Below are 16,267 nucleotides of genomic sequence, written 5' to 3'. Positions count from 1 at the left end.
ATTTGCATGTTCTTTGAAGTGAATGCATTGTGGGGGGGTAGGATCTAGTGGCTCTTGCCTTGGCTAAACCGTCCTTCACCGCTGGACAACATCCAATGGTCAAGCTGCATGATCTACTTGATTGACACCAATGTCTTGGGAGACAGTAACTATTCCCCAATTAGATTAAATTCTTTACTTTTCAAACACAAGTGAAAAAGAGGTGCCCTCCATCCATTGATGTCTGTTGGACCACCTCCTCTCGTTTTATTGCAAGACTCAAGACTCCCTTTAGCCCATGCCTTGAAGTTGACATGTATGAATGGAGGAGCAGCTTGCTATCTATCTCTATGAGGAAAAATAAGCAAGGAAAACCCATACTAACTTTGTTGCCCAAACATAGAAAAGATGTTGTATAAATAAAATGCTCTAAGTTTGGGGTACAAATCCAAACAAATTAAGAACAAGCATTTAAAAAAAAAAGAGCAAGCTTTAATACTTTTCCAAAGGGAATTCAGAATCATCCAATAGTTTGAAAAGAAAGATGGAGAACTTGTTACTTTGGGACAGCATTTACCATGCATGTGATGATTAGGTCAACCTACTTAGTCCTTATTTAATATTTTACTATAAAAAAACTTGAATACTAGTTTACATCACATGCAAAGTGAAATATTAAAGAGAGAGTGCAGTTGAACAAAGAAAGAAGTAAAGAGGTAGGTGGAAATTGATTGGAATTGAAATGCAAAGCAGACCCAAGAAACTAAAGTATGGAATTGAAATGCAAAGCAGATCCAAGAAACTAAAGCAGCTAACCAAAGTAGCCGTTTTTTGCAATTTCCGCACACCCAAAATTTCACATCGAGAATGACACGTGTCAGCCATGGGAAATACCTGTTGACGCTTTCAGTAGAGAATAAATAAAAGTTTCTCACACATGCACACAAATTTGTCACAAAAACTCACATATGATCAGGAATTCAGCAGGAAAAAATAATAATTCCTTTATTTTTCTTTTTTTGCTAGCCCCACTGCCCCCACAGGACTGGCTTAGGCGTCTCTCTTTTTCACCTTTTGCTTTCTTTTTCTCAACCCAATCTCGGCGCTGATCTGGTCCATAGGGTGGCGCCACCCCCCATAAAGACAATCCCTGGTACGACCCTCCTCCCGTAAGCTAACGTCCTTTTCCAGTTTTCATGCAACTAACTTTTCACTCAAAAGTTATAACTTACAATAGCCACTAGTATTTCTTTTTCCTTTTTTTATTCTTAAATTAAATTGAAGGGTTTAAATTTCCAAAGATTAAAGCTCAAGTGTCCATTTTTTCATTAAACTAAGCAAATAATTTGTACGTTTTGTACATATCTTCCCATTAATCAATAATCAACATGCCAATTATTACTTCTCAATTTCTTTTGTTATAATGTTATGATATTTTGAAGAAAAAGAATCAAATTTAATTTCTCTAAGTCAAATGTAAGTTATTTACAATACTTATTATCGGGATTTTCATTTAACAACATCTAAATAATAAAATGAGAAATAATACATGTTATGTTAAGTTTCTTACCAAAAATATCCTCTTTCTTTCAAAATAAAAATATTTTTTATGAAAAATTTGCGTTATATTTAATAATATACTAATAGTATTATATGTTGAGTAATATTATTTCAAAGATAGGAAATAAAAAATTACTAAGGGATCAATTTAATTAATATATGTGCATGCTATGCCATATTGGAGGGTTTTTTCTTTTTTTTTGACTTGTGAACACATTAATTCCAAAATTCGTTGCCATTTTTGCTATTAATGCACCCAAGGAGAAAAACATTTATTTCCTTTTTTTTTCAATTGATAATAATGACATCATTTATTGTTTATAATGAAATCTCAAATTCAATTTCATTCTGAAATTAACTACAAAATTTTAAAATAAAAGTGCATATCTGTCTTTCAATTTCCGTGGTTAGAATATACTTTTATTTATTTATTTATTTTAAAAAAAGAGAAAATTCTTGAGGAGGTAAAGAAAAAAAGAAAAGAAAAAAGGCTACAATGACAAATTGACTACTAGACAGCTACAAAATGGTGCCACTTGTGGCATTAGCCCGAATCTCAATAGCCTCCTCAGAAAAATCCAGTGGCAGTAAGGAAGAGAGAGAGAGAGAGGAAACTCAAGCTGAAGCCAGACACAGAAATTATTTGTCCTTACTTTGTGGACAGAGGGTAGAGGGGCGGGGGCAGAGCCAAAGAAACAACAGAGTATTTCTTACTCTTTCTTTTCAGTTCGATCCCAAAAAGCCATGCCCTATTTTCTCCTCCATTAACGGTCACTTCCACTTCTTTTTCGTTTTTATTATATGCTTCCCCTGCCAATCCAAACTCATTAGTCATTATTATTATATTCTGGCTATCATCCCCCTGGGATCTCTCTGATTCTTCTCTTTCTTTCGTGTTACTCTTTCACGCTATGAAATCACTCAGCCGACTCTGCCTTTCGAAGCTTAAATATTCTAAAGCCTCAAACGTAACCAAAGAGAAATACCCGTGAACAAGCTTCCTTCTCTCGTTGACATAGCCACATACATTTGTTTATGAAATTTGGTTGTTGAATCTGATCTGGGTTTTTGTTGTCGGGTGGTTTAGAAGGAGAGAGAGAGAGAGAGAGAAGGGGGAGATGTTAACGTGTATAGCTTGTTCAAAGCAGCTAAACAATAACAATGGATCTATTGGGCGCCAACAGGATGAAGATACTTCGGAGACTCCTAGGACTAGGCAAGCCCTTAAGGCCCTCACTTCTCAGGTATTATTATTACTAATTTACTACATACATATATATATGTAAAAATTTGAATACATGCTTTTGTGTTTATTTGCTGAGAAAATGCGGGAAAAAACGACTAGGAATATTTGAAGTTCTGCTTTGAATCCAGTGAGTTTTTCACTATTCATAAGCTGGTAAAGGAAGGGGAGTTTACTTTACAATTTGACTTGATCGGTTCAAGTTTGTTTTTGTTGGGAAAATACGTTTGAAATTATTTTCCTCTTCTCTTGGTTTCCTTCATTTTTTTAGCAACCAAAGATAGCTAATCCTGAATCCGCCATATTTCTTAAATCTTAAGCGAGTTTGTTTTTCTTTTCCTTTTCCAGTTTTGAAATCAAAAATGGGTAAAGCAACAAAACCCTGAATTTGTATTCTTTTCTTGTTGCTATTTTTTTTTCAGCATAATAAGATTTTAAGTGACGGAGGATTTTTTTTATATATATATATATATATATAATTTTCAGATCAAGGACATGGCATTGAAAGCATCAGGAGCTTATAAAAACTGCAAGCCTTGTTCTGGTTCTTCAAACCATAACCATAACCGGAACTATGCAGACTCTGATGCCGCCTCTGACTCGGCACGTTTCCATTGCCCTTACCGTAGAACAGGAAGTTCGAATTCCACGCCCAGGATTTGGGGCAAAGGGATGGAATCAAGACTAAAAGGACTTTCCAGCGGTGAAGGTACACCAGCCTCTGTTAGTGGCCGTACAGAATCAGTAGTGTTTATGGAGGAAGATGAGCCTAAGGAATGGGTTGCACAAGTGGAGCCTGGTGTTTTAATCACTTTTGTTTCATTGCCTGAGGGAGGGAATGATCTGAAACGGATTCGATTCAGGTACTTTTTTTTTTTTTGTTAATGGTATATATTATAGTGAAGGTTCTGATTTGTTTGAACGTGAGCACATGATTTTTATTTTTGGTATTGAAATGGTAGCCATATTTGTATTGTCCTTTGTGGTTTAAACATTTCTTGTATTTGAAATATCGGGTTTTGAAGTGTTATTATTGTTCTGTTTTGAAATTGTCTCCTTGTAGTTTGGATGCCGTTCTTGGCTCTTGAGTTTGATATCGAAGGTTTTGGTTTGTTTGATTGTGATTGCGTGTGGTTAGTATGGTGGTGGTGGTAAATTGGAGTTGGGGCATTTTGACATTATCCTTTGTCATTTTATGTGTGTGACTGTTGCACTAAATTTTCATGTGAGGTTTGATGAGTGAAAATCTATATAGCATCATTAAAGTGGCCCCATATATGGTTCTCACTTTATGGCTTGGCCCACTTGCATTATAGCATTTTGGTATTTCCAGTGAATTATGCTTTGCTAAGGGCAATAAGTCCTTTGTCTCCTGCCTAAAAAAATTCAATCGAAGCTAGATGGTTAAACCATTCAATCCTTGGACAGTGGGTTGTATTGTAATCTTGGCATGCACAAGAGTTAACTGGAACTTGAGATGACACTAAGGCCATGTTCTATATGACCTTTCTGATGGCAGTACACTGATTCGTTTATCTGGTGTAACACTAAAGGACTAAAGAAATGTCTTCTTCACATGCGATGTTGGTACATACAATTCTCTTTTGTCCTTTGGGGAGATCACTGGCAAAATTTACATTACTTGATGATAGTGACCAGACAGAGCATTTATTAGAATCACAAGAAAATGTCCTTTTGTACATAAAGTCATTGCTTGTAATTTAACAGTTGTTCTTTTAAGGGCCAAAAAATCGTGTGAATTATGTAAAGCTTTTCATTTCTTAATTCCTTTGGGAATTTTGGACAATCTCCATCAGTATATCATCTTCCCTTCCTTTGTGCTTCTCATATAGGAACTTTGACATCTTCAGTTTTTAAGCACCAATGGTTTATAATAATATGAATTTCCCCACCATCTTATAATTTCAAAGTGTATATTTTGACAGAAGATTATGAACAGATAAGATCATATATTTCTGGTTGTATATTAGCTGGTTTATTTCTTTTTTTTTTTCATCATCTCCTAATATTTTGATAAACTTGCTTCTTTAGCTATTAGGAATGGATACATATGGAGATCTCATCTTCCATAATATACAGAAATGATGATATAATATTTATCAGAAATTTTGAAAGGGAAAAAAATCACACTTCTTTTCAGTTACTCTTTTTTTCAGTTTTGTCCTTATATTGCACTTTTAACATTCTTATGTCTGTCTTTGGTCTAGAAAATATTGGTTATACTAGCCACACTTGAAGAGTGAAGGTGATTGCCATATGTGAAAGCAGCAGATTGCATATTTGCAATGGTTGTTCCTGGCTTTATTAACAGACCCACTTTTTATCTGCTAATTATGCTGCTAAATTGATGGCATATTTTGCACAAAGAGTATTTTGGCTTTTATATTATCAGTTGGGAACTTAAACATCTAAGACTTTGCCTCTTTAACATAATGATTTTGCCTCTTAATCACCTGGTTCTTCTTGATGACATTTTGAATGCCAAATGCTGTTCTTAATTATCTTGTTTATGGCTTCTAGTGTAATTATCAAGGCACTCGGCTTCTTTTATTCTTCTGATAGACAACTATCTTTTTAATGGGTTCAAGTGTAATTATCAAAGCACTTGGCTTCTGTAATTCTGTTCTATTTGTTCATTTCATCTGTTGCAAACTTGTCATTTCAAGGATATTGAAACTTCAATACTGCCATTATCAGCTTCTGCTATTCTTTCATTCTAAGGCTTCTTGTTGATTGCCTGGAGTGCTAATCTATCCTTTTGTTAATTTAATCAGCCGTGAAATGTTTAATAAATGGCAAGCTCAAAGATGGTGGGCAGAGAACTATGACAAGGTCATGGAATTATACAATGTTCAACGCTTTAATCGTCAAGCAGTCCCACTTCCAACTCCCCCAAGATCCGAAGACGAAGTAAGCTTCTTTTCTGCGTGTATTTTTTATCTTTTTGTTGTCCTTAGCATGAGTTGGTGAAGTCCTAGTTCTTACTTTTTCAACTCTATTCTATCTATTTTTAAGTGGTAAACTACGAAAAACTCCTTTAACATGCTTTGGGATGTGGATTGGACTCTTACACCATTAGGTTTGAAAGTAAGAAATTGCATTAGATATATTTGAGTACCATATTTAAACTAGATGCAATCAGTCCATGATTGAAGGATCTTATCTCTTTGGTTTTGATTTTTCAGCCAACTTACAGGTTTAACATTTTCAAGGTTTCAATCAATATCATTCTTTGATGTCATACTGCCCACTTTGGGGTTTACTCCCTGCATAATGGAATTGCTACCCTGGAATTTCATGCAAAGATCACCATAATTGTCTTACTTTTAGTGAAATGACATGTCCATAAGTTTTTTGGTTTCTAAAGTTAGTTGTTGTCCTTCCCTTCTAGGGCTCTAGAATTGAATCTGCAAAGGACAGTCCTGTGACTCCACCCCTGAACAAAGAACGCCCGCGCAACTTTGTCCGCCCAACAGGAATGGGCTATTCTTCATCAGATTCCCTGGATCATCACCCAACACAATCCCGTCAATGCTATGACTCAGCTGCACTTGCTTCAACACCAAAACTCTGCAGTATTAGTGGAGCCAAGACTGAGACATCATCAGTAGATGGCTCTGTTAGGACTAGTTCATCGAGAGAGGCAGATCGCTCTGGAGAGCTCTCCATCAGTAATGCCAGTGACATGGAATCTGAATGGGTTGAACAGGATGAACCAGGGGTTTACATCACTATTAGAGCACTCCCTGGTGGCACTCGGGAGCTTAGACGTGTCCGCTTCAGGTATGTGGTTTCTTTGACCGGATAGATGGATTAAAGGCCAAAACTGTTAAAGTGGAGTTTCTCTTTCGATAAGCTAAAGTGGTCTTAGAGTAACTAGATAAATGCACATTTTCTTGGTCTAAGACATGAGAACGGATGGGAACAAAAGCAGAAAGCGTTATTTTGGTCCAAGGTTTCCTTGCTGATTATTATTAACTGATAATAGTTTAACAATTCCAATAGCTGATTATACGGTGAACCCATCCTGGCTTTATTTTCACCTGCACCCTGTTCCATGAACTAAGTTCTGAATAGAGGGTTCTTTTTTTCAAATGACGTTTGCTGTATTGCCATATGTTTAGCTAGAATATATTGGCATCATAATTAGCATTGAGTTATATAACTTCCGTTTAATTAATGGACAATCCTTATAGAAGCAAACAATACGACGCTTGACGCCAATATAAGATTTAGTTTGGTCTCAGTGGGAGTTCAAAGAGTTTCCCTGGAGTCCGTGAAGGATCCAAAAACCTAAGCCTTATTATTGTTAGTTTCGCTTGTGATGTTGGTCCCCTCACCTCCCAGGTTATCCTGCTGTGAATTGTGGGCCTTTTGCATATAGTCCCCACCCCACTATTGTGAGCCAGGACTCCAATTTTCCGGTTCTCCATCGCCCCATTGGCAAACAGCAGCAGATAGCTTACCATTTACTATTCAATTCATTTGTTTTTCTTTTATGTGTGGTGCAGCCGAGACAGGTTTGGAGAAATGCATGCAAGGATGTGGTGGGAAGAAAACCGAGCCAGGATACAAGAACAGTACTTGTGAGATTTAGCAAGTCAATGAGATGGACCAGCATCTGGAAGTTGTCTCCTTTTAACAAAGTGGTGTTAGAAACTCCTGTGCCCCTGGGCACAACTAATCACAAAGCTTACAATGTATCAACTCTGCGTATTGGTCATATCCTCAATTATTGATCTTCTTTTTCTTTCTTCTTTTTCCTTCCTTTTTTTCCCCATATGTGGTTGGATGCAAATGTTGGGTCGCTTTGGGGTTTGACCATTGAAAGATGATGGGAAACGTTAGTCAAAATAATATTTGCTCATTTTCACTCACAGCTGTACTTTTCATCCAACTACTACTATCTAGACCTTCCACTTTTCTCACATTTACTGTCTTTTTTGGATTTTTTTTTGGTTCCTACAGAATAGAAATATTTTTAAAAATACCATTTTACATCTTCAGTCGAAAAAGCTTGAAGGTGGAAACCATTTGCTAGCTTCACACCTAAACAATTTTTTATTACTGGCCCATAACCCAGATGGGCCTCTAAGAAGGGTCCTTTAGGCTTTCATTGTTGCAATGCGATCCAATGGCCCAACTTTTATATGCTATAAAAGCCCAGGGAGCAATGAATCGTTATCTGTTTTAGATTTAATTTTTTGGAAAAATAAATTTATTTTACTAACATGCATTTTGAATATAATATTTAAAATAAAATTAATAAGATACATCGTTTATCTGTTAATTTCTTTAACAAGGTTTTTTATTATTCTTTTTTTAATTTTACAATAAAGTTGACTTTACTGTAATCAATACCGAAATAAAGAAAACACATCGCATATTTTCCATTTTCTCGAGAAACAAAATCTAAATTGAAGATTTTTTACTTTTTAAAAATTAAAAAAAAACTGAATTGAAAATTACTCATAATAGATGAATCATTTAATAGCGTTAGAAATGAGTAGTGCATGATTCAATCCATCATGATGTTCATTTTGCTTTAAATTGCATTCTTAATGTATGATAAATGATGTGGTGAAACAAGGTTCAAAATTTTGAAAATTGCCCTCTACTGGCCTTGTAGTCCCCTGCTATTCCACGTCTCATTGCCAATTTTCCCATGGCTTTGAGCTTTAATAGAAGAAAAAATTTCCAAACAATTGCAGCAATAACGTTTTTCTTTTATTTTTATTTTTGTACAATGAAGGATCAAAAGAAGAATATGATTAGTAACTGATGATCATGGAAAATGTAAGCAATGCAGCTAATCATAAAAGAAAACATGGTTTATAATGATGGGCATGATTGACTATGATAACTTAATTAGTGTACAAAAATTACTAAAGATTATTCCTTTCCTACAAGGAAAACCCTAATTAGGGCAAAGTAATTTCAAGGTTTTCCTAATAATTATTTCCTCTAAATCAGCAATCTTTAACTTGCTTTGATACCAACCAAAGCCACAGAAAAAGAAAAAGTTGTAAATCCAAGGGCAATACAGAAAATATACAAAATTGGAGGGGGGCAGATCAGTCATTAAGCAGTCCCCAATTAGGAATTTTTTTCCCAAGTAAAAACGTTTTCAAAACCCTCGCTCCCAAACCTCGCTCTCCCTGTAAAGCCGTTCTTCACTCTCTATCTAAATGCAAACCCTAGCTCTGCTCTTTTAAAGGGTATTAATAATATAGCAATAATCAAAGAAACCCACTTTATATTCAGAATAGAAATTGGATTATCAAACTGGGTTTTTGTATTTAAAAAAAATAATTGGTGTGGAAAGTGAAAGTTTTCTTCTTTTTCTTTTGGAGTATTTTGAAACAGAGAGAGAGGGAGAGAGATGGTCAGTGGGGCAAGAATCGAAGGAGATATCTCAGCGCGAGTGAGGAAGACAATACAGTCAATTAAGGAAATAGTTGGCAATCACTCTGATGCTGATATTTATGTTGCCTTGAAAGAGGCCAACATGGATCCTAATGAAACTACCCAGAAATTGCTTCATCAAGGTCAACTTTTTTCCCAAAACCCCCTTTTTTCATCCTGTTGCTGTTGCCTGTTCTTTTGGTGTTTTATGTTTTGTTTTGGTGCTTTGGGAAGTGAGTTTTGCTTGCTCTGCGGTGGTGTTAAGTGTCGGGAGTTTGAGGTCGATAACTTAGGATTGTTCTGGTTCAAATTGTGTGTGTGTAATTTTTTTTTTTTGGGTTTGTTACTAAGGTATTGAGTTATTTTAGTTTGTATTGGTTTGGGGTGTGAAAGTTTATTATTGTTTTATGGAGGAGGTTTAGGGCGTGATGATTATTGCTGGATGTTTTGGCGTGCTGATAATGTAGTTTTTGCCCGTTTGATGATACTCGTTTTCATTTGCTTTGCCATGGTGCTCTTCTTTTCATTATAGTAGGTGCATTTTACTGAGTCTCAAAGATTGGGTATTGATTCTTCTTTTTGTTATGCTAGGTGCATTTTGCCTTGGTGGGTTTGTGTTGAGCCCGCTGATAAACCATCAATCAATTATTTCTAAAACTTAGTTTGGTTGCTCAGATTAGCACAAGCCCAGAATAAAAATCTATGCTTTTCAAGGTTGATTGATTTATTTAGTTTATTGAATCCTATAGATAGAGACAGCACAAAAAGGTATCATGTTATTGTAATTACTGTCCTTTCTTACAATCTCAGTGATTTGATGCATGACAAGTAAGCAGCTTATCTTTCTATGTTGTAAAATTGGCATTATGATCCTCATTGGCTTGTTTCTGAGCTGATTTCTCGCTTTTGGCATTATACATTGGATAGACTTGAGGATTATGTCTGTCCACTGGTTATGTCCGTGCCATGCGTGGTGAAGTTGTGAGCGTGGTTGGTTCACACACATATGATGTTAAGAGGGGATTGGCCATGTCTTGTATTGTTTGGGAAACTTTCATCGAAGTGGTAAATTGGTCAATAGAAGTTGTTGAGCTCTGTATGAGTTCTCAAAAGTTGATAATTTCTTTTTTCCTTCTGGTTATGTTGTGGCTTCAGTTTCCTATTTTGTTTAGATGATATTTTAAATGTACTCTGTAAATGTTTCTTATTTATATTGATTCTCATTCTTTGTTCTCAGATACTTTTCATGAAGTAAGGAGAAAAAGAGACCGGAAGAAAGAGGTATAATCTTGTGTAGTATCCTAATATGGTTTTTGGCAAATCTTTTTGTGCATTTCATTTCTTTCTTAGCAATAGAGGGTTGTTTTTCAACATCACATGTGGTAAGTAGAGCACACTTTAATATGAGCTTTATTTGTTGATTTGCACACATTCTCAGTATTTGATAGGTGCCTCTGTTTACGAAGTTTTAATCATTTATATTATTCTGCTATTAATGTATCCTGTGATACTTACATATTTGATTGATCTTGTATCCATAGCAATTAAGAAAATGCCGATGCCTTGAATTCCTATTAAATATAATATCTTGAAATGTAAACCCTCTAGATAGTTAATGCACAGATGTGAAAAACTTGTTCTGATCTGACATTTTATGATGATAGAGCATTGAGTACAAAGGTTCCTTGGATTCAAGAAAACATTCTGAGAATGTTGGTCAAGGGATGAAATTTCGTACACATCCTGAACGTGGTTCTCGAAGAGGAGGCTATACTCGCAATGCTTTGCCAGGTAATTCATTAAGATAACGTGTTCAACGATTTGACCTTTATTGGCAAGTAATGCTTGATTATGTAGTCTCTTCGAGCTAAACACTATTCTGCCTCATGATCAAGGAGTGAGGATTAAAGTTAGGAACTCTTAAGTGTCTTTAATTATTTCCTTCATTGTTAATTTGCTAAAAGTTGATTTTAATATTGTGGATGAAGATGGATAATGGAGAAATTGGTGATTGTAATGATTTGCTTTATTGTATGACAGTCATTGTATATTGATGTCTGATGTCTTGGTTTTGCAATTTGTGCAATATGCAGATCTGGTGAGATTTTCTGGGTAACTTGTACTCAACTTCATCAGATATATATTTTTACTTTTCTTTATTATTCATTTACCAAAAGCTGGAAGGCTTTTATAATTTAAGTATTGGATTTCCATCCTTCCACTCAATCCCACAGTTTAAGGTGTTTTTTTTCGTATTTTGTATATATTTTACACATGTAATGTGTGTTAGTTTTTCTCATGCATAGAACAGTTCTTTTGTTGCATTGTTTACCATTTAGTCGTCAGCTGCTGATTATTGACTATAATGAGGCGTTTTTAACCTTTTTCTGCTATTTAATGAATAGTGCCTTACTAGATGCAGGAGTCAACAGAGAGTTTCGTATTGTGAGGGACAACAGAGTTAACCAAAATGCAAATAAAGATATGAAGCCTCCTTTCTCACAATGCTCAACTTCTGCAAATGAGCAAGTGCCTGTGAATGTTGCTGAAAAAGGGTAATGATTTTTTGGTAGTAATTTATTTGCCATTCCACTCTAGCCTTTTTTTTGCTGAACCCTAAGCTTTGTTTATTCTTTTGTGCCTATTTTTACTGATGTTGTAGACCTTGTGAAATCACGTGCACTGAGTATTCTTTTTTTATTACCATTCTGCAGCTCAACAGGAACATCAAGCAATCAGAGACCCTTTAGTTCTCGGAGTTTGTCTCAAACTTCTAATGGACCATCCAGTTCACAACCGAGACATGCTCGTGATGCAAATTCAAGTGGTATTGATAGGAAACAAATATCAGAGGAAAAGCGAAATTTTATTCCTAATGCCATTTTGCGGTCACAGGCAGTGAAGCCCAATAATACTCAAGCACATGCTGCCACTCAGTCATCAAGCAGCCTAGTTGTTGGGGTTTATTCCTCTTCTACAGATCCTGTTCATGTGCCTTCTCCTGATTCGAGATCCTCTGGTGCTGTTGGAGCTATTAAGCGTGAAGTCGGGGTAGTGGGTGTTCGCCGTCAGCCTTCTGAAAATGCAGTAAAAAATTCATCTGGATCAAGTGGTTCTCTCTCCAATTCACTTGTAGGGAGGGACAATTCATCAGAGGCATTTCGACCTTTTCCTGCAATTTCTAGAGCAGACCAGCTCAGTCATAGTAGTGCAACTGAATCGATCATGCCTGGAATTTCTGGAAGCAGGTCATTCCTGAGCAATCAGTATGGGAGCAGGCAAAATCAACAAGCCTTAGGTCATCAAAAAGGTACTTGCTCTCAACTATGAGCATCCATCTCATAAGCTGTCCTTTGTGTTGGTCAAGGTGTAGGTTTGATATGATTATATATTTTTTTAAAACTGTTATCCTGGGTATTTTTTCCCTTGTGTATAAAATAAAAGTGTTAATATAAAGTGTGTTTACAAAATACTAGAGGAAAACGAATCTAAAGAAAAACTTAACTAATTATGTGCTGGTTATTGCTGTATCATGTGGTTGTAATTGTAGCATGTGGCTTTGATGCCTTTCTGTTATTATTATTACTATTAATTTTTTTGTAAATATGTTTCTGTTGTGTTAAAAAGAACCCAAATGCAGTTTCTTTAAACTTAATGATGATTAGTCATTAATTATTTTAAGCTTCTTGAAAGTGTGAGGAACTTCTATGTCTATTGAGTTTAAATACTTATGAATGTGAGACACAGTAAAGCAGTGATAGTTTTAGATATCAAGTCAATGGCTCTTCATTTTACCTTAGAAGCTTCTTATTGGAGTGCTTTTCATCCTTTCATTGATCAAATTAGGTATAATTTTATCACTTTAAACTACTATTTTAACAATTGGCTGTCAATAGGTTGTAGTTATTATAGCACTTAACTTGAACTTGTTTGTTAAGTTTATGGGAGAGTTTATCGTGCATATTTGATGCAGCTAACCAACATAATAAAGAGTGGAAACCAAAATTGAGCCAAAAATCAAGTGTTAATAATCCTGGAGTTATTGGAACACCTAAAAAGTCTGCTTCACCTCCTGCTGATGATGCCAAGGACTTGGATTCAGAAACAGCTAAATTGCAAGATAAGTTTTCGCAAGTAAATATCTACGAAAATGAGAACGTTATCATAGCACAGCACATTCGTGTCCCAGAGAATGATCGCTGTAGACTTACTTTCGGCAGCTTTGGAGTGGAATTTGATTCTTTAAGGAATTTTGTGCCGGGTTTTCAAGCCACTGGTGTTGCAGAAGACTCAAATGGGGAATCTGCTGCTAGGTTGGTCTTTTCTCCCAACTAATTGCTTACATTTGGTAGAGTCTGAACTCTAAAGTTAACATTTTGTTGTTGAGTCAAGACCTCTTTCTGATGTTGTTCTTCTTGTATTTGATCTAAGCAGTTTGTCTGTGTCTGCTCCTGATACTTCTAGTGATGATACTGCTGGTGGCAAGCCCATTGAGATTTTAGAAGATCAAATTGGAAATTCGGGATCCGATTCTCCACCCTCTGGTACTGCTTCTGAACATCAATTGCCTGATACCAAAGACACTTCAAGTCCTCAGAATTTGGACGGTTATGCCGATATTGGATTGGTTCAGGACAACAGTCCATCGTATGCTCCTTCAGAGTCACAAAAGCAGCAAGATGCTCCTGAGTTACCTAGTTTTGCGGTACGTTGAATCTTATGAATAATGCCTGATCCTGCCCAAATGGGTATTTATGAAATTTATTAGTCAGTGAAACTGACATAAAGCAAATTTGAATTTTGGAATAAATACCCTTTTTTATTTGTTTGCTCCTTGAATGGAATGTTCTGATGTGGTGTTGGCTTGATAGCAGGCATATGATCCGCAAACTGGTTATGATTTACCATATTTCAGACCCCCAATAGATGAAACTGCTAGAGGACAGGGTCTACCATCCCCTCAGGAGGTTAGTGCCGTTACATGCATTTAAGAATCAGAATTCATTTTAGAAAGGCTTGTTTGTTTATTTTTATCACCTCAATTTGATGCAAATTCCAAATGATAATTGTAGGCCTTAAGTGCGCATGCTGTTAATGTCCCTGCATCAACAATACCAATGATGCAGCAGCAACAACCACCGGTAGCACAGATGTATCCGCAAGTTCATGTGTCCCATTTTGCTAATATTATGCCATATCGTCAGTTTGTCTCCCCGATTTATCTACCACAGATGGCGATGCCAGGTTATTCCAGTAACCCTGCCTATCCACACCCATCAAATGGTAGTAGCTATGTGCTGATGCCAGGAGGTAGTTCTCATCTTAATGCGAATGGCCTAAAGTACGGGATTCAGCAGTTCAAGCCAGTTCCTGCTGGTAGTCCTACTGGGTTTGGAAATTTTACCAGTCCATCTGGGTATGCAATCAATGCTCCTGGTGTAGTTGGGAATCCAACAGGTCTTGAAGATTCATCTCGGATCAAATATAAAGATGGCAATATTTATGTTCCAAATCAACAGGTAAAAAATTGTTCTTCGCTCTAATAGCCGGTAGAACATGAGCTAATAAAATAAATATCGAGGCATTAGTGACAGTGATTTGAGGGTTATTTAATGGCCTGTGGTATCTGGTTTTGGGTTGGCAGTTTAATCAGTTTGTCAGAGCAACATGGTGATTAATTATCTGCCCAAAAAAGGTTCCGACCAGTGAGCAAAAAGTAACGCAAATTATGCAAGATAAATAGCTAGGATATGTCTAATTCTTCAAAGTTTTTCAAGTGATTGACCTCTGTGTTTGTAGCCAAATTAGATTGAACCCTGAAATACCACAGCCATAGACTGCTTAATGCTAGTTATGGAGTCAGGTTATTCATTTTTGGATTTGGCTGTCATCCGTTACTTTCCATGCACCCATAGACACTGTTCATATCTGTGCAGTTCATTGTCAATGACTGGGTCCGACACACTTGAATGATAAGGAAGAATATATAGGGAAGTAGTAGAGAGGATCTCACCCATGAGTTTTGCAGTTTGAATTTTAAATTTAGTTGAGCATTGACTTTTTGTTTGGGAGTTATGATATCAAAATTTTGCCCGTTGGAGGTGCAATTCGATTATTGCCCATTACAGTGTGATATATCTTTGCGTGTTTCACACACCATGAGTTTCTGTTATTCTGCATGTGTTTCTTTGGTTGGAAATGTTCTCTTGTCCTTGCTGTATATAGTTTTTCTTCAGTTGGCTGGTTTGATTTTCAATCATAGTCTCTTTGCTTACTGCATTTGAATGTGACAGGCTGATACATCAGATCTCTGGATTCAGAACCCGAGGGAGCTACCAGGCTTGCAGTCTGCTCCATACTACAATATGCCACAAACACCTCATGGTTATATGCCATCTCACACAGGCCATGCTTCTTTTAATGCTGCTGCAGCACAATCTTCTCACATGCAATTCCCGGGGTTGTATCATCCTCCTCCACAGCCTGCTGCAATGGCAAATCCACATCTAGGCCCTGCTATGGGTGCTAATGTTGGTGTTGGGGTTGCGCCAGCTGCTCCTGGGGCTCAAGTAGGTGCTTACCAACAACCTCAATTGGGTCATCTTAACTGGACAACAAACTTCTGAATAGTATCAAGCTAACCCTTTCTCTTGTAAGGGAGTGAAGTAGCTATAGAAAGTTTAAAGTTTTCTTTGTGAAATAACCCACAATCTTTTTAATTGAATGCATAATTGGTGTTTAATCTCAGCCTGTTTTCTTCTGGCTGTTTTTATTAAATTGCACTAAGCCACCGATAACAACTTATGTGCTGGCCTGCTTATCTTTGTTAATTAAATTGGAAAGATTAATATAGAAGAGATAAAGTGGCTGCATATTGTGTAATCAGAAACCAAACGTGATCCCAGTTGAAGGATTTTGTAGAAAGAAATGTTGTCTAGTGTAACAATTTTCCTCAAGGATTTCGCATAAACTGTACAATTGTTTGTCTAGCTTTGCCTTTTGCTTTTGGACCTTATCTTTTAGGTCTTACCAATCATGCTAGTCTAGCTGCCAAAATGG

At 36.3% G+C, this 16,267-nt stretch overlaps 2 protein-coding genes across 7 annotated transcripts; both read left to right on the top strand.

Annotated features, from left to right (window-relative positions):
- Positions 1-2,088: 2,088 nt before the first annotated feature.
- LOC110424722 (protein Brevis radix-like 2) lies at positions 2,089-7,682 on the top strand. Its single transcript, XM_021439372.2, has 5 exons — positions 2,089-2,783; positions 3,269-3,645; positions 5,578-5,713; positions 6,195-6,586; positions 7,315-7,682. The coding sequence occupies exons 1-5, from the start codon at positions 2,658-2,660 to the stop codon at positions 7,391-7,393; spliced, it is 1,110 nt and encodes a 369-aa protein (XP_021295047.1). The 5' UTR covers positions 2,089-2,657; the 3' UTR covers positions 7,394-7,682.
- Positions 7,683-8,944: 1,262 nt separating this feature from the next.
- Positions 8,945-15,955, top strand: LOC110424510 (dentin sialophosphoprotein, putative (DUF1296)). Of its 6 annotated transcripts, XM_021439093.1 has the most exons (11): positions 9,218-9,351; positions 9,800-9,976; positions 10,446-10,489; positions 10,873-10,999; positions 11,625-11,763; positions 11,923-12,518; positions 13,182-13,521; positions 13,643-13,913; positions 14,080-14,175; positions 14,281-14,727; positions 15,502-15,955. In XM_021439093.1, exons 4-11 carry the CDS (start codon positions 10,933-10,935, stop codon positions 15,832-15,834), a joined length of 2,289 nt encoding a protein of 762 aa, XP_021294768.1. In that variant the 5' UTR covers positions 9,218-9,351; positions 9,800-9,976; positions 10,446-10,489; positions 10,873-10,932; the 3' UTR covers positions 15,835-15,955. The 6 variants fall into 6 exon arrangements, with proteins under 6 accessions (XP_021294766.1, XP_021294767.1, XP_021294765.1 ...); XM_021439091.1 differs by lacking the exon at positions 9,800-9,976 and having other exon boundaries at positions 8,945-9,351; positions 11,631-11,763; XM_021439092.1 differs by lacking the exon at positions 9,800-9,976 and having other exon boundaries at positions 8,945-9,351; positions 13,673-13,913.
- Positions 15,956-16,267: the final 312 nt, after the last annotated feature.

The sequence above is a fragment of the Theobroma umbraticum genome, unplaced genomic scaffold, assembly GCF_002168275.2.
Source record: "Theobroma umbraticum cultivar Fairchild unplaced genomic scaffold, ASM216827v3 scaffold_204.0, whole genome shotgun sequence".
NCBI lineage: Eukaryota > Viridiplantae > Streptophyta > Magnoliopsida > Malvales > Malvaceae > Theobroma > Theobroma umbraticum.
Note: the sequence above shows the minus strand (reverse complement) of the source record. Positions and strands in the feature narration are given on the sequence as shown.